This window comes from Abramis brama, assembly GCF_963993115.1.
Source record: "Abramis brama genome assembly, chromosome: 1".
NCBI classification, from domain to species: domain Eukaryota; kingdom Metazoa; phylum Chordata; class Actinopteri; order Cypriniformes; family Leuciscidae; genus Abramis; species Abramis brama.
In genome coordinates this window covers 9,336,919-9,359,786 of record NC_139963.1, presented here as the reverse complement: position 1 = coordinate 9,359,786, position 22,868 = coordinate 9,336,919, and the positions used below count along the sequence as shown (strand labels likewise).

The 22,868-nt window shown below is 38.7% G+C and overlaps 1 protein-coding gene across 1 annotated transcript; it reads left to right on the top strand.

Moving 5' to 3' along the window:
- The first annotated feature begins 737 nt into the window (after positions 1-737).
- Positions 738-22,653, top strand: LOC311066419 (5-hydroxytryptamine receptor 3A-like). The gene is made up of 9 exons (XM_084087605.1): positions 738-870; positions 5,083-5,288; positions 5,367-5,411; positions 7,512-7,621; positions 12,199-12,371; positions 12,495-12,661; positions 18,347-18,557; positions 19,843-19,974; positions 21,297-22,653. The coding sequence occupies exons 1-9, from the start codon at positions 831-833 to the stop codon at positions 21,533-21,535; spliced, it is 1,323 nt and encodes a 440-aa protein (XP_083943731.1). The 5' UTR covers positions 738-830; the 3' UTR covers positions 21,536-22,653.
- Positions 22,654-22,868: the final 215 nt, after the last annotated feature.

The following is a 22,868-nucleotide window of genomic DNA, read 5'->3' as shown; positions in this document are numbered from 1 at the left end:
CAGTTTCTCCAGTCTTAAAGTCTGTAAATATCCATATCTTGTTTCCACTGAAAGTTAAACTCCTTTGGACAACATTGATCTAGTTTTAAAGTCATTCAACCGCTTCAGAAGGGGTGTATTATGGGATGGATAGGAATGCAGGAAGATTAGACAGGAAATCCTCCACGTTGATTATTGTTTGAAGAACTTGGCACCTTCATACAAGCCTTGTGTTGATTCATCCTTACGTCTATCTTCATCAGTTGTGATAATATGATAGGTACCTGGAGGTCCAATTGGGTCAGCGTGTTTAATTGGCTCCTCTTCATTCTCAGAGTCTTCAGCATCTGATCACGTTTTCCCTAAGCACTCTTCTCTAACCACTATGATCATAACTCTCCAGCTTTTTTCTTTCTTTTTGTCTCACACAGAATCTGAACACACGAGAACTAACGTCTCTACAACCTGAGTCACACCAGCAATGGCTTTGGGAAACTCAAGTTTGATAGCCATCGTAAGGCATTTATGGGTACTTAAGCCCCATATTTCCAGGTAATCCAATGTTTGGATTACACTCTAATGAGAATGTAGGTGCAAAGTTACTTTTAGTTAACAGAATGTGTTAAAGGGTCCATCAAAATAAAGTCAAACCAGAAGTCTTAAAGAAAATGTAAATGGCATGAGAAGCAAAAATAAAATATCCGGGCTCCGCCTATGATTGGGTGTGAGGATGTGTTGCTCACTCGCAGAGTATAAATATGGCCATATGATTGACTGTTCAAGAGGGAATCCTCATCCTATACAGAAGAAGTATCTCAGACACTTGGAAGTTTTTTTTTCCACTATTGACCATGCACTTACACTGGCTAGTCGTTTTGCTTGTCGCAATGGGTAAGTAAATATTGCTTAACACTTTACAATAAGGTTCAATTTTTCAACAGCAGTTAATGCATTAGGCATCACAAATGACAACATTTTTACAACACTTGTTAATCTAGATCAGTGTTTCCCAACCCTGCTCATGGAGGCACACCAGCTCTATGCATTTTGGATGTCTCCCTTATCTGACCCATATATTTCTGGCCTGATGAGTTGAATCAGGTGTGTTTGATTAGGAAGAGTTCAACTATGTGTAGTGATGGTGTGCTTATATGAACAGGGTTGGGAAACACTGATCTAGATCATATTAATTAATATATATTGCTCATTCTTGTCTGTTAATAATATCTTATTATATATTTAAATAATATATAACCAATGCTGATTTGTCAATTTGAAATGTTAAAAATGTATTAGAAACCATAAACAATGTTAATGCATCAATGTTAACTGCATTGAATCAACATCACTGTTGCACCCGCAATTAATGCTGAAATAATGTTGAACTTTCATCAAAAAACCAATGGTAATGATAGGCTATTAAATCAATGTAACATTGTGATGTTGGTTCAGCATCATGCTTGCACTCTCAGAAAAGGAAACACAACTACAACTGACTTAAAGCCACGCAACATGAAATCAGCTGCAAATAAAAGAAGACTTTAAATCTGTGAAGATCTCAGCAGAGGATTAAACAATTCCACAAACAGCATTACCAGCTTCACTTATCACTAACCAGATTTACTATTACTATTACAGTCATATGTGCACAAAAGCTTTTATTAAGAATTAACAGAGGTTTAACATTAATTCATGTTGATGTTCTATTGAATGTAAGCTTTGTTTGAAGTCACCATTATGGTGATTTGTGTTCGCTTTCAAAAGCTACTCTCGATGCTGCTGATTCATACTCAATGGGAAGAACCTTTGTTTGATCAGTTGTGAAGTACATGTGCTGGTCATATAATTAGAATATCATCAAAAAGTTTATTTATTTCAGTTATTCCATTCAAAAAGTGAAACTTGTATATTATATAGACTCATTACATGCAAAGTGAGATATTTCAAGCCTTTATTTGTTATAATTTTGATGATTATGGCTTACAGCTTGTGAAAACCACAAAATCAAAATCTCAGAAAATTAGAATATTACATGAAATCACACAGTAATTACACAGTGATACCATGTTCATTGAACCATGTTTTGGTTATTTTAGCAGTGTGGGCAGGTGCAAATCCTGCTGGAAAATGAAGGAAGCATCTCCATAAAGCTTGTCTGCTGAAGGAAGCATGAAGTGCTCTGGAAATGTCCTGGTAGACGGCTGTGTTGAGTGGACAGCACAGTGGACCAACACCAGCCGATGACATGGCTCCCCAAACCAACACAGACTGTGGAAACTTCACACTGGACTTCAAGCATCTTGGATTGTGTGCCTCTCCATTCTTCCTCCAGACTCTGGGACCTTGGTTTCCAAATGAGATGCAAAATTTGCTCTCATCAGAAAAGAGGACTTTGGTCCACTGTGCTTTATTAAATCCAGAGTCAACGCAGCCGTCTACCAGGACATTTCCAGAGCACTTCATGCTTCCTTCATTTTCCAGCAGGATTTGCACCTGCCCACACTGCCAAAATAACCAAAACATGGTTCAATGACCATGGTATCACTGTGTAATTACTGTGTGATTTCATGTAATATTCTAATTTTCTGAGATTTTGATTTTGTGGTTTTCACAAGCTGTAAGCCATAATCATCAAAATTATAACAAATAAAGGCTTGAGATATCTCACTTTGCATGTAATGAGTCTATATAATATACAAGTTTCACTTTTTTAACGGAATTACTGAAATAAATCAACTTTTTGATGATATTCTAATTATATGACCAGCACCTGTATGTGTGGCAAACATGCCAAGAATTTGGCTTAAAATGATGGCGCTTGTCTTTTCTTTCCTAACCAAGCTTAATGATCTGTTAACATACATGTGGAGAACATCTGCCTGTCATAACATCTAAACTAATAATGTGTGTGTGACATGTGTGTGGGGAATGCCTGCCTGCCTTAACATGTCTAGTTATTGAACTGAACTGAATCTTCACTGAAATGACTGAAACAATCACTTTAATGTCTTCTGTAGATCTGCTTTATAGCAGAATACGTCTTATATTTGTTTGGATCCTTGATCATTATTTTCCTGTTCATTAGCCTACTGTAAAGCCAATTTTAAACAATCCTTATTAGTAATGAATTAGCAAATCCAGGTGATTGGAACAAAATACTGAGGAGGACTTTTACTTTTACTAATGCATTAACTACTAGTTATGCCTTGTAAAGCAATTATAAAGGAGATTTAAAGACTCAGTTATCTTCTAAACAGAAAAATGAAACAAACACAACAGTGATACAGTACATAGAAATATTTAACAGCCTTTAAATCACCTTTATAATGCATTATAAGGCATAAATAGTCCTCACTTTAGATGAGCTCAAAAAAATAGATAACTAATACTAAATGCTTTATAACTAGCTGAATTAACCCTGAATTACAGTAGAAATACATGTTAATAAACCATAACAGACAAGTAACTATTACTATATGTCTGAATAATAAGGTGTATGAATGTACATTTAAAAAGTTTATTAATCATTTACTCACACTATCTAAGTGATCTTATGAATCACTGACAACTTCTAAATACTGCTTTGTAAATAATGCTGTATTCATTTAGAAATGATAAATTGATTGTTAATAAAATATGAAAATACAATTATTAAACACATTATAGATATGCTTTTAAAACAAGAATAAAGCATTTATAGATGTATTTATAAACTGCTTATTAATGTCTATTAATGCTTTAAAAATGATGAATTAACTGTTTACTAATGCTTAACTAATGATTCATAGCGTGGAGTTATTATCATCAACAGGTAACCATCATCACCTGATCTCATTTCACTTTAGCTTTCTTTGCTGCTGCAAATGTGTTTAACAAACACTCTGTCAGAGCAGCCAAAGAAGACAAAATATATAATAAGAGTTAAGAGCCCAACTAATGGAAACACTGATCACTGTTATGATGACTTCAAATGAAACACATTAGAGTTAAACCTTTGTTAATTCTTAATAACAACTTGTGTAGACGTCTGACAGAAATAAAGTCAGTCTGGTTAGTAATAAGTGAAGCTGGTAATGCTGTTTGTGGAGTTGTTTAATCCTCCTCTGCTGAGATCTTCACAGATTTAATGTCTTCTTTTCTCTTCAGCTGATTTCATCTGAGGCTGTGTCTGAAGTCAGTTGTAGTTCTTGTGTTTCTGTTCGTCTCTTTTTCTGTTCTCTTCTTTCCTTCAGTGATTCTGCTTGTTAACAGGCTTATTAAGGCTGAGATGACTCCATATTTAATATACACATGTTTTGTGGCTCAGATAATGTCCTGTTCTGGGTTATTTATTTTGCTCTTGGCTGACATGTGGCCAGAGGTGTAAAGTCCAGGTTCAGAAGTAAAAGTCCTCCTCAGTATTTTGTTCCAATCACCTGGATTTGCTAATTCAGACAGGAGACAGAACTAATTATTGAAATCAGCTGACTGAGTTTATGGGTGGAATAAACATATGGCAGGACTTTTACTTTCTGACCCCTGGACTATACACCTCTGAACCTGAGTGCGCAGCGTATTTGACCTCCGTTGTTTTATCCATTAAACACAAATAAAACCCTGACTACGCTAAATGTTCAGTTTTCTGATAATATAATTCACATATTAAAGTGTGGCAATAAATTAAATGTAACAATTATATTAATACTAATTGTAAAAATACCAACAGAGTTGCTTGATGCAAGTAAATGGTGGTCTAATTATTTTATGGTTTCTATGCTGTTTAGGTGTCAGAATATATGATCATGTAACATAGGCTCTATATGAGTAGTGGTCTGGGTTCAAGCATTCCGGCACATAAAGTGAAGCATTCTCGTGACTGGGAAGAAAGTGAGGCTTCGGTTTTCGTTGATCACGTGTTTTGCTGAAAACAATACGCGGCCCGACACGGAGCTTCATGAGAAATTGCACTGCATACTCGATACACGCTTTGAGGCTTGAGTGTCACATGAAACATCACTAAGAGACATGGAATGTGAAATGTAGAAAGTTGAATGTTGAAATTCTTTTTAACTGTGTGCTTGGAGAATATATTCATCTGTGTTACTGAATGTCTCACATGCACAGGACAGGAGTCTGATGCTAAAAACTGCAGCAAAGCAGAAACAGCTCAAGCTAAAAAGAGACTTTTTGATCGTCTCAGCTTTAATGAGAATTACTCTCAGAATACTAGAATGTCGCCCTTGACATTCCACGACGACCCTGAAGACGTCATATACTTCGACCCTGCCATCATTTCTGTGGACCTATATGTGACCTCCATCACAAATGTGGTATGTGTCCAGCATGATTCAGGTCATTATGGGATATCAAGTTAGTGTCATCTCTCAACACTTCTTTTTTATCTACAGAATGAAAAAGCCCAGAGCATCTCGACACAGGTCAAAATGATAATTGTAAGTGTTTTAAAAACCTATTTCATTCTTATCTCACAAAGTGTTACTCAATTTACAGAATTTTTGTGATTAGAGGTTTCATTTGATTTTCAAGCATACACACAGTAAATTCCCTGATGTTGAATAAACACCGCTCTGTGTTCATATGGGAACAACCAACAGGGTGTTAAAGTAACACTGAAGCAATGTTAGAGTTAATGATATACTTAAGTGATTAACTGAGTGATGATTATTGAAGACATGTGATGATAATAAGCAGAATCACTGAAGGAAAGAGAAACACAAGAACTACAACTACTTTAGATGAAATCAACTGCAGATAAAAGACATTAAATCTCTTCTAACAAACCAGACTGATGTTATTTCTGCCATTCATCTACAGAAATTCTTTTTGAGAATTAATATTAAGGTTTAGACCATTATTTAAAATATTCGGTCACCATTATGGTGATCAGTGTTCCCTTAGTTGAGTAGTTTGACTGTTTCTTTAAATCAGTTTTGTTGTATTTGTAACAGTGTTTAAACAAGCATTTACATTGTTGCAAAGAAAACCATGAACAAAACTCACCAGTTGATATAGTTATCATCATAAAGAAAAAATATTGATTAAATTCATCTCTGATACTTTTTTTTTATTGTTAATAAATGTTCACCAGCAATAATTTTTTGCCACAGATTGCTCATTCTGAATGTTTATTTTAAATATATTCTGGGATATGTTTTTTTTAATGCACACATGCATCAAGACTCAGTATATGACTCTCAACAATTGTGACATGCTTCATGCCGCAATGCATGCTGGGAACCACCATAGTATTAAACTCATCACTCTTAGCATGCATTGCTGGGTGAAGCATGTCACCATTGTTGAGATTCATATACTGAGTCTTGATGTATGTGTGCATCTAAAAAAAAAAAAATAATAAAAAATAAATAATTGTATTTAAAAATGTAAAAAAAAAAAAAAAAAACACTTTATGATAATAACTATATATCATGATCAATTTCATTTATGGCTTAATTTGCAACAATTTATGTGTTTTGTTAAACATTGCTACAAAAACCAAAAATGTCAAACTACCCAACTAATGGAAACACTGATCACCATAATGGAGACCACTATACATTTTCAATAAATCATCAACATCTAAACCTCTGTTAATTCTCAAAAAGAACTTCTGTAGATGAATGGCAGAAATAACGTCAGTCTGGTTTGTAATAGGAGATTTAGGCTGCTTTCACACTGCGCTCGTTTGCTGCGGTCCGAGCCCGAGCGTGTTTGTTCCCGGCGCCCCCGGCAGCATTGGTCTGGTTTCACACTCAACTTGATTCTATCGAACCCTGGTGGGTTTGCGTGCATTGTATTGCACGCAATTGTCATCTTATTGCTTATTGTCTTCGCAAACATGCACGGCGCTTGATAGAAAGTCAATATATTGTGTTTTTTATTAATTTGGTGCTATTATGCACAGCTGAGTGAACAACACAGGTTTACTGTGTGTGTGTGTGTGTGTGATGCATAAGGTGGTTTTCTGCTTCTTGCAAACGAACTCTTTTGAGGAGACAGTGGATTTCCATTAATTTGTTGTCCTGATTCCACACGCTATGCGCAAATACACTGCAGGCTCACTCTCGCTCGTATCCAAGGTAAATCATCAGCACTATCATCCCTTACATGCGTTTTATTGAACTAAATACATAATAATCAGCTAAAACGCATGGGTAGGTCACTTTTCTTCCTGAACATGTTTCTTCCTGTGTTGCTTTCACTTTCACACGAACCGCGGCACGGTTCGAGTGCAACCGAACTCAGACCACCTCCTCCAGGTAGTCTCGGGTTCGGTACCCCAGTGCGCACCTGGGTCCACATGACAGCGTTCACATTAGCGATTTTTCATGCAAACCGTGCCCCGTTCTGAACTAAACTGCCAGTGTAAAAGCACCCTTAATGTCTTTTATCTTCAGTTGATTTCATCTAAGGCTGTAGCTGAAGTCAGTTGTAGTTCTTGTGTTAACACAGAACGGTGTTAATTCAACACTGGAGAATTTACTGTGCAATATCTGTCTTATAATCACTCTGAACTTCATCTAATTTTCCAGGGTTGGCCAAATTCCAATATGACGTGGAACCCTGAACAATATTGTGGAATCACATTATATGCAGCCCCTAAAAATTTGTTTTGGACTCCAGACATTAATATAATGGAAAGGTATAAAAAAATTCTTCTGTCAGAACCTTTTATTTTGGCTGTTTTTGCCTTTTAATGATAGATCAGAAAGATTTAAAAATGATGGATAGAATAAAGGTAATAGTTTGCCAACGGAAATGACAGGAAATTATAAAGCCGATTCAAAGGCTTTGCTCATACTGCACATAAAACAGCCTGTGAGATAAGCCTTGGCTGGTCCCTGAAGCGTACGATCACACCGGTGTGATCATCATGTGATCAGCTCAGCGCTGTCATATATCACAACTATTCAGTGTTTTCTACCACATTAGGTTTATTTTAGGTTTCAGACTAGGGTTGTGCATAACCACACTTGCGACATCACCGACACGAGCGTATATATAAGGAGTCCTCAATGTTTTTAAAAGCGACTACAAAACTACATCCCACCTCAAAATTGAATTGCAAGGTGATATATTCAAGGTGATATATTCATTTTTAAATAAATGTAAAATTGTCAAGAGTGCTTGTTATAATAGACACATCATTCTAATATAGTTGTTGTTTTAGCCTATAGGTGAAAACGGCATCGTTGTACGCCAACATTTTGTTTCCATAGCACATTAACAAAACATTTAATGACACTAAAAGCAATACAATTAAAAGTTAATAATAATAATAATAATATGACTAAAATTAGTTCTTAAGTCTTTAGTTCGCGAACACAGCACAAATCTGCCATCTGTGAAAATCAAAAGCAGCTTCAAACACAGACTTAAAAAAAACAACAACTTGTTTAACAAGAAATATTTTCACTGTTATTAATGAAGGTCCACAAGAGAAATATTAAGCCAGTAAATTAAGATAGTTGATATAGCATTTATCCATCGTCGTCTCTGAGAGTATGTGTCATTAATACAGCGATAGATGCTGAAAGCTCAGTCCGTTTCTGCTTTCTATATTCTTAACTTGATTATGCTGAATAAACTGATAATTAGGGCTGTCAAAGTTAGCGCGTTAATAACGCGTTAACGCAAAATCATATTAACGGCACTAATTTTTTTAACGCTCGATTAACGCAGCGCGTATTTTCTGTTTAACCCGTGGCCCAAAACCTAGTTGGAGAAATGGAGATACACAGTGTTGCCAACTTAGCGACATTACAGACCCATTTAGCGATTTTTTTCCCTTCAACAAAGCGCCCAAACCTTATTTAGTTTCTGAGAATCTACCGGTACCGCCGGTACTGCTCTCCCAGCACGCGCGCGCGCCTCTCTCTCTCTCTCTCTCTCTCTCTCTCTCTCTCTCTCTCTCTCTCACGGGGTGACAAATAAGCCCGGGACTATCCCTGCTAGAGAAATGTCCCCGCTGAGATTTGGGAAGCGAAACACCGTCCCAAAGCCTGGGTGATTGCCTGTCGCTATGGTAACCTAGTGGCGGATTGACAGCAGGTGTGGGTAATTTGCGCTGAGCGTTTGAATGGGGCCACGCTCGCTCATGAGAGTATAAAAAGTCAGAGGAAGAGAAAGTGAGGGTTGTTCTTCCCCTGCTTGTGGCGTTTTTTTCCCCCGCTTGGATGTGACTTGTTCCTGTTGGGAAGTGTTCTCTGAGGTGTGTCGTTGAGGGCTTGTTGCGAGGAAAAAGGAATGTCGTGTGTATGAGGAATTGAAGACGGAGAGAGAGAGGGAAAGAGGAAAGTACGTCGTCTGGATGGAAGAGTGAAGATGAGTAATTGATTATTGAATCTCTTATTGCACGCTTGATACTGCGATAGATGTGGGTTGAAGTGCTTGGAGTTCGCCTTATGAATAACACTGAGTGAATTAAACTGATTCTCTGCCGTTCTTATCTCCTCCTTCCGTTCGGATGGTGAAGCGAATCCAGTTCACGCCTATGAAGAAGTGTTTAGAACTTCCTTCCTCACACCGCCGATCCTTCGCTCTTTAGATCGAGACCCAGGGTGAGTGTTGGTCTTAATTACACTTTAACGAGTCGACTTGTAGTGTTTGAATTAACGTTCCTCCTCCCTCCTCGCGCTGTATATTGGAGTGCAATTGCTGTGGGTGTGTGAAAGATTGCTTTTAACTGCCGTGCACTCGCCCAAGAGTCGTACTGGTCTATTGTACATCATCAGAGCCTGGAGAGATCGAGTATGCCCATTTGTGGAAAGGGTTTGAAAAGACAGTTGGTGTGAAGTTATGATTCTGTCTGTCCTAGAGAAAGCCCAGTTCAGTCTGTGACTGTGAGTTCGCTACAGCCTTGAAGCCCACCTGTATGGTGTGAAGTTCCTGTCTTCCCCACGACACATGTGAGAACAATATACTGCTGTGTGAAGTTATGATTCTGTCTGTCCTAGAGAAAGCCCAGTTCAGTCTGTGACTGTGAGTTTGCTACAGCCCTGAAGTCCACCTGTATGGTATGAAGTTCCTGTCTTCCCCACGATACACGTGAGAATATTATACTGCTGTGTGAAGTTATGATTCTGTCTGTCCTAGAGAAAGCTCAGTTCAGCTCGTGACTTTGAGTTCGCTACAGCCCTGAAGCCACTTGTATGGTGGCTATTATATAGCAATTGTAAGTCGCTTTGGATAAAAGCGTCAGCTAAATGAATAAATGTAAATGTAAATGCTGTGTGAAGTTATGATTCTGTCTGTCTTAGAGAAAGCCCAGTTCAGTCTGTGACTGTGAGTTCGCTACAGCTCTGAAGCCCACCTGTATGGTGTGAAGTTCCTGTCTTCCCCACGACACATGTGAGAATACACTTGTATGGTGTGAAGTCCCCGCCTTTTCTACGGCACACGTGAGCCGCTCTACCTGTGACCATGAGTCCGCTACAGCTCTGAAGTCCACCTGTAGGGTGCGAAGTGCTCGCCCTCCCAAGACACTCGTGGGAGTTGTACACCGCTCCTGAGCTTGCCCCTTCTGCCCTAGGGGAAGTCTCGTACGGTGTTTACGGCGAACCTGCTGCAGTTTTACCCGTCCATTTCTTACCGTTGTATTTGTCCCTCACATAGAAGAGGGGAAAAAGCTCCGACCATTCTCTCACTGAAGAACTTACCTGCCCATTATCGACTGCTGTGAACTGTCCCTCACGTGGAAGAGGAGAGGAAGCTTTGACCATCCGCTCACCAGAGAACTCACCTGTCCACCACCTCCCATTGTGAATCTGGCACCAGCTTGGAAGAAGGAGCTCGGACAACCTACTTACCGTAAGATACTTGCCTGCCCATTATCGACTGCTGTGAACTGTCCCTCACGTGGAAGAGGAGAGGAAGCTTTGACCATCCGCTCACCAGAGAACTCACCTGTCCACCACCTCCCATTGTGAATCTGGCACCAGCTTGGAAGAAGGAGCTCGGACAACCTACTTACCGTAAGATACTTGCCTGCCCATTATCGACTGCTGTGAACTGTCCCTCACGTGGAAGAGGAGAGGAAGCTTTGACCATCCGCTCACCGGAGAACTCACCTGTCCACCACCTCCCATTGTGAATCTGGCACCAGCTTGGAAGAAGGAGCTCGGACAACCTACTTACCGTAAGATACTTACCTGCCCATTATCGACTGCTGTGAACTGTCCCTCACGTGGAAGAGGAGAGGAAGCTTTGACCATCCGCTCACCGGAGAACTCACCTGTCCACCACCTCCCATCGTGAATCTGGCACCAGTTTGGAAGAAGGAGCTCGGACAACTTACTTACCGTAAGATACTTATTTGCCCATTATCGACTGCTGTGAACTGTCCCTCACGTGGAAGAGGAGAGGAAGCTTTGACCATCCGCTCACCGGAGAACTCACCTGTCCACCACCTCCCATTGTGAATCGGGCACCAGCTTGGAAGAAGGAGCTCGGACAACTTACTTACCGTAAGATACTTATTTGCCCATTATCGACTGCTGTGAACTGTCCCTCATGTGAAAGAGGAGAGGAGGCTTTGACCGCCTGCTCACGGGAGAATTCACCTGTTCACCTCCTCCCATTGTGAACTTGGCATCAGCTTGGAAGAAGGAGCCCTGACAACTCACTTACTGCGAGACACTTACTTGTCCATTACTGACCGTTGCGAACTGCCCCCACGTGGAAGGGGGAAGGAAGCTTGGACCATCTACCCACCTGTGAGTAACTCACCTGTCCAATACTCTACCTGTCCAGTACTCCCCACTGGGAATCGCCGCCTGTGGGGAAGGTTGTGTCTGTTTTGCCCCGCCCTGGATTCTCCCTGGACGAGGGAGAGAAGAAGATTTTTAGATTAGGATTATCCATTAACTTATTCTCAATAAAATTGTTATTCTTATTCTCTGTCTCTGGTCTCGTCTCTGGCACGCTCCTCAAAGTGTTCTTGGTCTAGGGGTGGGTGTAGTCTGGATCGGCCCATCCCGACCTGTGACATAAGCATAAACCGATCGACTAGATAGATTTTTGCCCCGATTTATCCCGCCATGTAAAACACATTAATCTGCGTTTGTTGGGCATATTGAAGTGTGCATAGGAGCAGGATTGTAGTGTACACCCCTGACATGACACCCCCTCAGTAGTCTGCAAATGTGCAAATACATTTGATTTGAATACCAATTGTCATGTCTTAAATAATCAGTGCTAATTTATATTTTATCCATTTAGCATCAAGACAGATTTTGGAACAAAGGAGTCTCCAAATGTGCAGTTATTCAGTGACGGCTTTACAGTCTCAACTGATGTTATAGCTCTGACCACGGCCTGTAAGATGGATCTCTACAGGTTTCCCTTCGACACCCAAATCTGCAGTATAACACTTCAGTCTACAGCGTATTCAGGTACATCTGAAACACATGAATCAGTTTAGACAAACAAACACATATGAAAGATCACATGGTTTATTCTTCTAAACTTTTTGAGTTTAATATGAAATAATAAAATATTAATGTCTGTTCCCACAGATCAGGAGATTATAATTGACGCATTAACTGATGCAAAGTGGGCGACCTTCAAGTCGAAGGAGCTCTTTCAGGCCCAGGGAGAGTGGGATCTCGTCAGTATAAATAGCAGTAGTGCTACCATTGATGGTGATGTTGGAGATTTTTACATAAATCAGCTGATATATCAGGTACAGAGTACTGGGTATGGAATATAAACCAATATTGAATAATAAAAAAAATAACAAAACAAAAAAATAACAACTAGTGCCAAAATATGCGCCAACATTTAATTATTCAATTTTAACTCTTAAAAAGGCAGGGGTATCAACTATCTCATAAATTAAGAGAGTATATACTTTAATAATATGGTTCTCACACCAGAAGGCGCAGATGTTGCATGGAAGCCGCAGATGTGAAGATGTGTGTACGTCTATCAGCATTACATTATTTATTAATAGACCCTTTTACAGCATTCAGTCAAATATGTTTGGGAATAAACCATTCATATTGATAACATTTTTTTTAAGGATATTACATTTTCATGGTGGTCGAGCAGTGCGAAACAAATCACAATAATGAATACAAAATTACAATTACAAATCCAAAAACCAAACAGCAAATTGTAAACACAGTGGCTATACTAAAACTACAATGACAAGACTAAAAACTAAATAACACGACAAGTCATTCAAAAAAGAAAAGGTTGGTATATTTTGCAAATGGAATACAGTTGATTGGAAGAGACATTAATCAATCAAGATACACAGGAAGTGCGGCAGTAGAAGATCGATTTGTCTGTGTGTGTGTGTGTGTATATATATATATATATATACAATTTTTGTGTGTGTTTCATCTAACACTAAACTAAAACCGTCAGTAGGTGACGGCAAGTCTTAATGAGTCATTCATTTCGTTCAAACAGCCGATTCGTTCAGGAAAAGCAAGTGTCTGGCTGTGTCTGACATCTCCCCCATACCCTTAAATAGAGCACTATTTGAGGGGACAGCCATTTGTAGTGGTGTCCGAAATCATAGTAGACGTTATCGAGTGCACTCCTTAAATCCCACAATGCACCGCAACAACAATTGTACAACTGATGTACACTCAATGTCTAGAGAATACCCATAATGCACTATGAAAGTCATGGGCCGAACGAATTCCCACGTCTGACCAGAAGATGGCGTCTTTATAAATGGGTCACTAAATCATTGACGATTTGTTCAAAACATGTGGATTCATTCACCGCTAGAAAAGGAATGTTGCTTTTGTTAATCCATTAACGTGCTTTAAAAACAAGACAAATATGGCAAAACATATCCTGCATTTAAGTTCACAATTCTCACTGTGTACAATACTCTCTCTCATTGTGATGAGGGATGACACTAGTATGACCTCTGCTAAATTATCCTCCACAGTGTGAAAACCCACAGATTAACAAGAGATTTATATGTTGAGTTTGCCAATGTAAAATAAAAGATAAAATGGCTAGCTCTTTACAATAAGGTTTCATTAGTTAACACATTTAGTTAACATGAACAAAGAATGAACTGCAATTCTACATCTATTAATCTTAGAGAATGTTAATTTCAACATTTACTGATACATCATTAAAATCAAAAGTTTTATTAGTGTTGTTAACATTAGTTAAAGCTGCCGTCGGCAACATTTGTTTTTATCATATTCAGTGAAATCGACACTATAATCCGACAGAACAACATAAATAAGGTGGTTTTAGAAAAAAAACCCGAGCTTCTAACTCCACCTGGAGCGTGTTATTTGTTTTGGAAAAATCCACCGCTCCCGGATCATCGGGTCCAATCAGCGCAGGGCACCCAGAAATTTTGGCACCCAGAAATTGCAGAAATTATTTAGAAACGCACAACAGCAGCTACGTATAGATTTAAAAAAAAAAAAAATTACCATCGCTTTGGCGCCCCCCTGGTGCTGCGCGCCCCTATGCGCCGCATATAGCGCATACCCACTTTTTGCACCACTGGGTGTGAGATCTGACTGTCAATCACAGGTCGTGCACACGCCACAGATCCCCCCTCCCTCGCGCACGTTACAATATCACATGCACACGCCTGAAGTTGGCAGGTGTGTTGGATTGTATGAAGCGTGATGGCGGAGAGAAAATCTACTAACAAGCTTCCAATTCCTCGGTTATTGCTATCTATCCATTAGCCAGGGCAGCCTACCTCCGAGTCCATGGTGTTGATCGATGCTGAAGAGATGGCGAGGACGTGTTCACATAAAATCTGGTGCACACGCACTGACGTGCACGACCTCGATGGGAGGGTGCTCGCTGGTAGTGGGGGAGGGGCATGAGAGTTGTAAACATTCAAAATTTTGGCTAATAGTCCAGGCAAAGTAACTCATTTTGGAGCCAAAAATAGAACTAATTGTAAAATAATTGTTTGGTTTTTTTTTTCAGCTTAGATCATTTCTATGAGGTGTCCATAACAACATACTAAAAGTCCTAAGAAATCCTAGTTGAGGAAATATGTTAAATTCTCATCAATCCGAGATGTGTGCCAGTAAGGCCAGACAACAATACACCCCAATGGGGCTATTTTTTTCCCTTTACTCCTATCAAAATAAAACTTTACACAATGAAAGTATCCATGAAAAGTAATTTTTTTTTTGTATTACAAGTTTCTTTGAAAATTAATTTGAATATGCAAATGAGCTATATACACTAATCGAATATAGGCTACCCCAAATACACCTGCATAGGCTTAATTTTTTTCTTTACTCCTACCACAATAAAACTTTACACAATGAAAGTCTACATGAAAAGTAAAACATTTTGTATTAGAAGTTTCTTTGAAAATGAATTTGAATATGCAAATGAGCAATATACTAATCGAATATGCCCAAAATATACCCTAATGGGCTTATTTTTTCCTTTACTCCTATCACAATCAAACCTCACACAGTGAAAGTATACATGAAAAGTAACATTTTTGTTTTACAAGTTTCTTTGAAAAATCTATTTTAAATATGCAAATGAGCTCAACACTAGGCCTAATTGACCAAGAAGCCATAAAGTCACAAGTAGAAAAAACAGGGGCCAAATAACCAGCCCGTTCTCATCCTAGGGCGTCATATATTGACGCTTTTGACATTTCGTCTACATCGAACGCACATGGCACCCTTTAGCGTCAATATGAGATGCAGATAGAAATGGGCCAGAAGGCGCCTCCTAGCGGTCTAACCCTAACCCTACACCAGACCTAAACCTACCCATAACTGAACAAAGCTCTGTGCGTCTCATATTGACGCTAAAGGGTGCCATGTGCGTTCGATGTAGACGAAATGTCAAAAGCATCAGTATCAGTATTATGACGCCCAAGGATGAGAATGCGTTGAAATAACTAACACATTCATGTCCATTCAATAAGTTAACCTATGCATAAACACGATAAATTTGAAGTCACTTGCCTCACTTACCTGGGTCACTTGCCACAAAAAGACTTATAGTGACCTTAAGAACTGATTGCACAATCTTGCCTCCAGTTGCTTTTTTTTTTGCGAACAAGCCTTACCTAATGACATTCCTCCACAGATAACATCAGAAAAAAGTCAGAATAGCCATCTTAGTCATTAGTAACGTGGTGAGATTAAATTTTGGGCTGGTAGATTTACAAATGATTGGCATTGTTGGTAAGATTACGAGATTACAGGCAGAAATCATTCTTACCAACTAAACGATTCACTCTCACACAGAAGACAGATGAAAAACCAGATAGACACACTTTCCAGACATTCCAGCTCTTTAAAATAATTTTGCCAGACACCAAAACTGCTTCTCTTTTTGTAGTTAGCAAGTATTTCAGACCAGCCGGGCCACACATCAAACTTCCATCGCTTGTTAAGTAGCTTTGCAGAGAAGCTAGCAACAGCAATTTCTAGGCTAGAAATCCAGTCAGAACATTTTAAGTTACCAACTCCTTTCTAACTAGACTTTTTACTGTAGACACATTTTGCTTAAGTTTTTTATCAAATGATGGAGTGGAAAGGGGGAAGTGAACATATGGACCCAAAAGACTGGGGGTGGCATGTTCTGGATGGGAGATTTATGCCAATAATGACTGATCAGCCTGCGGCACCACCAGAAATACTAGATGTAGTCCGCTGTAGTTGCAAGAAAGACTGCAGCACAAAGAGATGAACATGCAAAAAACATGGACTCCCTTGCACTGCCATTTGCGGAGAATGTCGTGGTACTAGCTGCACAAACTCACAGTTGCCTGATTTATCAGATGAATATGACCCAGAGGGGAAGAACTAAGCAAAGAACAAACCAGGAACTGATATAGGGGGTGTCAGAACCAAGAACCACAGAGAAGGGGTCGAGGATCCAGGCTGGATTTAAACATAAAAAAACGTAAAAAATAAAAATAAAAAATAAAATAAAATAAAAAACACACACAAAAAAAATCCCCTGTTGTTGCTACGTTGTCGTGGTGGGGAGGCTTGTGTGCCTCTGTGACCCTGAAGACTATACGGGCGGGGGTTATACCCCTGGCAGGTACTACCAAGCCAGGCAGTTTTCAGGTTAGAGGCCAGTCTAAAAGCAGCATTGCCATCACCCATTGGCAGTAGGATGATTGGATGAAGATCGGGCCGATGTACTTGTCATACATGAATGGTGTTTCTGCCTATGCAAATTAGGACATATTCAATAAGTGTGTAGCTCATGTGCATATTCAAATTCATTTCAAAAGAAACTTGTAATACAAAAAAAGTTACTTTTCATGTATACTTTTACTATGTAAAGTTTTATTGTGATAGGAGTAAAGGAAAAAAAAAGCCTATTTGGGTGTATTTTGGGCATGTTCGATTAGTGTATAGCTCATATTTGCATATTCAAATTCATTTTCAAAGAAACTTGTAGTACAGTTTTTTTTTAACTTTTCATGGGTACTTTCATTGTGTAAAGTTTAATTTTGATAGGAGTAAAGGGAAAAAAATAGCCCCATTGGGGTGTATTGTTGCCTGGCCTTACTGGCACACATCTCGGATTGATGAGAATTTAACATATTTCCTCAACTAGGATTTCTTAGGACTTTTAGTATGTTGTTCTGGACACCTCATAGAAATGATCTAAGCTGAAAAAAATTATTTTACAATTAGTCTGTCGTAAAACGCTACTTTGCCTGGACTATAAGTCGACCTAATCTGCCAGACTTGCCGACTGCAGCTTTAATACACTGTGATCTAACATGAACAAACAATGAACCGCTGATTTTTTATTAACTAACATGAACAAAGGTTCATAAAAACTGTAATAAGTGAATTGCTCAATGATAGTTCATGTTAATACATTAATTAATGTTAACAATTGAGACCTTATTGTAAAGTGTTACCATAAAATGACCAAACACAAATCTATGTCACCATTAAATTTTAAATGAAATAAATTTTATATTTAGTGATAGGCAATATGACCAAGTTCATATATCACCATACGAGTTTAATTTAACAATGTATCACAATATATGGAGCACTTTAATTCAATTCTTACTAGTAACAATTATGAAGAGAGCTCTCTAATCCAATCATTATTGGTAATAAGAGCCCCTACTGTTTGTTCTTTTAAACTGGTATACCACCCACCCCTATTTTAGTTATGGTGAATGGTGGTGTAGTGGGTTATTTTTTTACAGTCTATGGTTAAACCACTGAACTGGTTTAAACTGAGTTTACTCCATGTTGCTCCAGGGGAATTGTCCCTGTAATAAGCGCACTCTAGCGTCTGCCAAATGCATAAATGTATGTCTCTTAGTGTTCTCTATGTTAAAGTCCATCATGATGCTCTCTCTCTCTCTCTCTCTCTCTATCTCTCTCTCTCTCTCTCTTCATGGCAGATCACCATAAAAAGGAGACCTCTACTGTATGTCATAAACATTATAATACCTGTATTTTTCTTCCTCGTGCTGGATGTGATCGCCTTCTTCATTGACACAAGTGGATCAGACAAAGTTAGCTTTAAAGTGACTTTGCTCCTGTCTATCTCTGTGATGCTGCTGATTCTTTATAGCACGCTTCCCTCTACGGCTGAAAACATCCCTCTGATTGGTGAGCCTAACATAGACCTGATTATTTAATATGACTTAATTTAGGTTAATTTTTAAGAATGCAATCCTTGTAACTGAATCTCAAATAAAGTCACAACAATCAAACAATATGCATTAAACTTAGAATATTCTCTGAACTGAAATATAGTTGAGATTTTAAGGATTTAATTCTCAAACATGTTCCTCTAAGGTCAAGAAAACTGGACATTTTTTATTTTCCCAGAACCAACACTGAATGTTTGGAGAACGTTTTTATATCAAAAATCTGTTAGCTGTGTTAATGATGAACACCTGATGTTAACAAGCAGAATGGAAAGAGAATCAACAAGAACAGAAACTACAACAGACTTCCAGCCACAACCTTGTCCCTGCTACAGAATATCCGATTTCGGCAATCTTATAAGATCATTACAAATCAACAAACACACTGTGAGATGATCATGCTAAATCTCTGACACTGTCAGAAAATGATCACAGGCTTTGGTCGCAAGACCGACAATGGCCGTCTTTGAACCTCTCTCACTGTACGACGTATAGGACCACCGTTTAAGAGCCACAATCACAGAAATCGCCACGATTGGCCATCCTTCGTCTGGGACAGGCCAAAATCGTACATTTTGTACTGGGCATTAGATGAAATCGACTGAAGAGAAAATACATTAAATCTGTGAAGATCTCAGCAGAGGAGGATTAAACAACTCCACAAACAGCATTACCAGCTTCACTTATTACTAACCAGGGCTGCGTTGAGCATAAAAGTTGATCATAAAAACAATTGCCAACAATGGTCTCTACAATCAAATAAGGATTACAATGCTTTTGTAAAACACAGCCCAGATTGCCTTTATTTCAGTCATTTTTATTTGTATTGAAAATAATAGTTTTGTTTGAAGTCACCATGATGGCGATCAGTGTTTGCTTTAGTTAGGCTCTTGACCCTTGACTTTCTAAAATGTTTTTAAAGCACATTAGTTATGATAAAGAAAGCCCAAGACTAAATGTGATTAGGTGATGTTGTCTAGTTAGTGATGTTCACATAATCATCATGAACTGGGCTGAATCACTGATCATTCAGCCTAATGTTATAATTAAAATGGAGAGAAAAAAAGTATTATTAATTTTATGTTATTCATAATAGTACCTATGTGATTCTACAGCATGAGTGTTGTGGTAATCAAATATTATGCAGGATTTAAAAAAATATTTAGTGCACAAAAGGTTTTCAACTACAGCATTACAGACACACACAAACTACAAGAATGGCCATGGTTTCCTGTTTTTCACAGGGGTTTTCTGCTGTGCGGTTTTCTGTCTAATTGGCATCGGCTTGCTGGAGACCTTCCTTGTGAATTATCTGATGGCTAGAGGTGCTGAGAAGAGATCAGTGGAAACAACATCTACTGTTGGTGGCCGATATGGTAAGAGTCGACACAGCATCTGATTATGAGGAACATTTTCATGCATTTTATTCTTTTACTTCACAAATTAAGGTTTAGTTGTGAAATTAAGTTTAAGATTTGTTTGCTTTGTCACTTGGTACTTTTTGCAAAGAAAATTAATCTTTGAGTAAATTAGACTCCATGAAAAAAAAAAAATAATAATAATAATAATTGAACATGTTCCACCATCCTTGTGCCCTTAAAGGTGCACTAAGTAACTTTTTTACCTTAACCGAACAGCTTCGGAGTCATTGGAATAGTTATATGACTTGTTTCGGGTTGAATGGTGGTTGTCGCGCATCCCCCGAGCGCCTGTGAGCGGAAAAACCACCCTTGCAACTTTGGGCCGGCGGGTCGTGTCAGGAAGTATCGCGTGATATCAGGTCTCGCGATGTAACAAATTGCTTTACGGCACTGCACACACAAAGCTAGGAAAGCTTTATCGGAGGACGAAAGAACGGAAACGGCAGACTGACCGAGTCAGACTCGAGTAAATATCGTTCTTGTTGATGGACTAGTAACTTAGACATCTTCAGAGGTTATCTGTGCCTGTTCGATGTCCGACGCTTTGTAACGCGTTCTGTCAGGAGGTGAAATAGGGATAGCTCACAGATGAAGTTATTACCGAGAGCCAGACAGACTCACGGAGGCGATTGGCATCTCACAACTTGCACTTTATTCCCCAGTCGAACTCATGTAACTGTCTGTCACCCGTTCTACCATCCACATCTTTACTTGATAAACAAAAGTAGGATAAGAATGAGCATCAAACTGAAATAACCCGCATACGGGTGTTCGAGGTGCACATGATACAACACAGACTGCCGACGACAGTTCAACAGGGCGCGCGCAGCTCTTAAAGGGGCCACACCTTATTTCCACTCATTACAGCTTCCATCCTATTGAACAGGTACCGGTATAGAGGGCGGAAGGGATCAGGCCGTGAGTGCAGAGACGGCTCTGCGCGAGTGCTATTTACGACAGTAACGTTAAATACAAGTACTCCACAGCGACTCTAGGGGTCGCGGTTTGACAAAAACAGAAAGCTGCATAGTGTGCCTTTAAAAGTACAAACAGTTTGGATAATTGATGGTTGGATGGATGAAAATAACATTTGAAGTCTGAAATTAGCAAATATAAAACCATGCAATCAGATATTAAACAAGCCACCTCAAACCACATGTGAAATTTGTTTCTATTTCTATAATGGAGTATCAGCAAAAAAAAAAATCATGTACATGATTATGCAGACAAAACAGAATTTATCCGGACCTGAAGCTTTGCTTGTTTCCCTCTCACAGGCAGTGTAATAGACCAGCAGAACCCTCCAGACTCAGTTAAAGATCAGAATGAAGAGTCTTATACCCTAAACAGTCTGAAGCAGATCCTCACTGAGTGTTGGGCTGCAACTCGAAAGAACCAACGAAAGAAGCTGTCCTGGACCAGAGTGGCAAGAATCATAGATGTGACCTTCTTGGTTCTTTACATAATAACTATTATTGTGTTCATGTCAGTGCTTTGGAAGCTTTGGTTTGCATAGTGATGTCTTATACATGATATAGCACACAATATTAACTTTTATTCAGGGTTGGTTATACAGTTTATAGAGTTTAACACACAATAATACATGGGCAAAACACAAAGATGCAGACAGAATACACACTCTCACTGGCAGACTTGAAATACCGACAGAGGTTTATAAATTAACATGATCATAATACTCTCCACAGAACCTCTCACAATACAACTTTGACATCGTAGGATGTCCTGTTACTTTATCTTCTACAGTAAAAGACCTGGGTGTTATACTCGATTGTAACCTGTCCTTCGAAAATCATATTTCGTATGTTACAAAAACAGCCTTTTTCCACCTTAGAAACATTGCTAAGCTACGTAATATGCTATCAGTTTCTGATGCAGAAAAGTTAGTTCATGCATTCATGACCTCGAGACTAGATTACTGTAATGCTTTATTAGCCGGTTGTCCTGCATCCTCAATAAACAAGCTACAGTTAGTCCAAAATGCAGCCGCTAGAGTTCTTACTAGATCAAGAAAATATGATCATATAACACCGATTTTATCATCACTACATTGGCTACCTATAAAGTTCCGTATTAATTATAAGGTATTGTTATTGACTTATAAAGCCCTTAACGGCTTAGCTCCAGTCTATTTAACGGATCTTCTATCACCCTATAATCCATCACGCTCTTTAAGATCAATAAATTCGAGGCTTTTGGTCATACCTAGGATATCCAGATCAACCAAAGGAGGGAGAGCATTTTCGCATTTGGCTCCAAAACTCTGGAATAGCCTTCCTGATACTGTCCATTACTCGGACTCACTCTCCCAGTTTAAAACTAGATTAAAGACGCATCTTTTCAGCCAGGCATTCATATAATATTGTTAATCTCACTGTTTCAAACTACAATCCGGCCTCTAGTTCATAAATGCCAGAGGAGAACTGGCCCCCGACTGAGCCTGGGTTCTCCCAAGGTTTTTTTTTTCTCCATTAGGTCACCTGATGGAGTTTTAGGACACCATTAGGTCACTTGATTGAGTTTTTCGGTTCCTTGCCACTGTTGCCTTTGGCTTGCTCAGTTGGGGATATTTTGGGGATATTTAATTTTATTCTATCAATCAATAAATTCCACTAGAAACAAACTTTGTTGTATTATTTTATTTTAATACTGTGAAGCTGCTTTGATACAATCTGTATTGTGAAAAGCGCTATACAAATATACTTGATTTGATTTGATTTTGATTTAATACTTCTAGGCGAAGAACCAAAGCAACATATATGTGGTGGAAAGAGTATTAAATAAATAAATATATATATATATATATATATATATATATATATATATATATA

Excerpts from the sequence above, each read along its gene's own strand:
- LOC311066419 (XM_084087605.1), top strand. The coding sequence starts at position 831 with ATGCACTTACACTGGCTAGTCGTTTTGCTTGTCGCAATGG. Across the intron at positions 5,412-7,511 it reads CACAGGTCAAAATGATAATT|GGTTGGCCAAATTCCAATAT; the intron begins GTAAGTGTTTTA and ends CTAATTTTCCAG. Across the intron at positions 7,622-12,198 it reads GACATTAATATAATGGAAAG|CATCAAGACAGATTTTGGAA; the intron begins GTATAAAAAAAT and ends TTATCCATTTAG.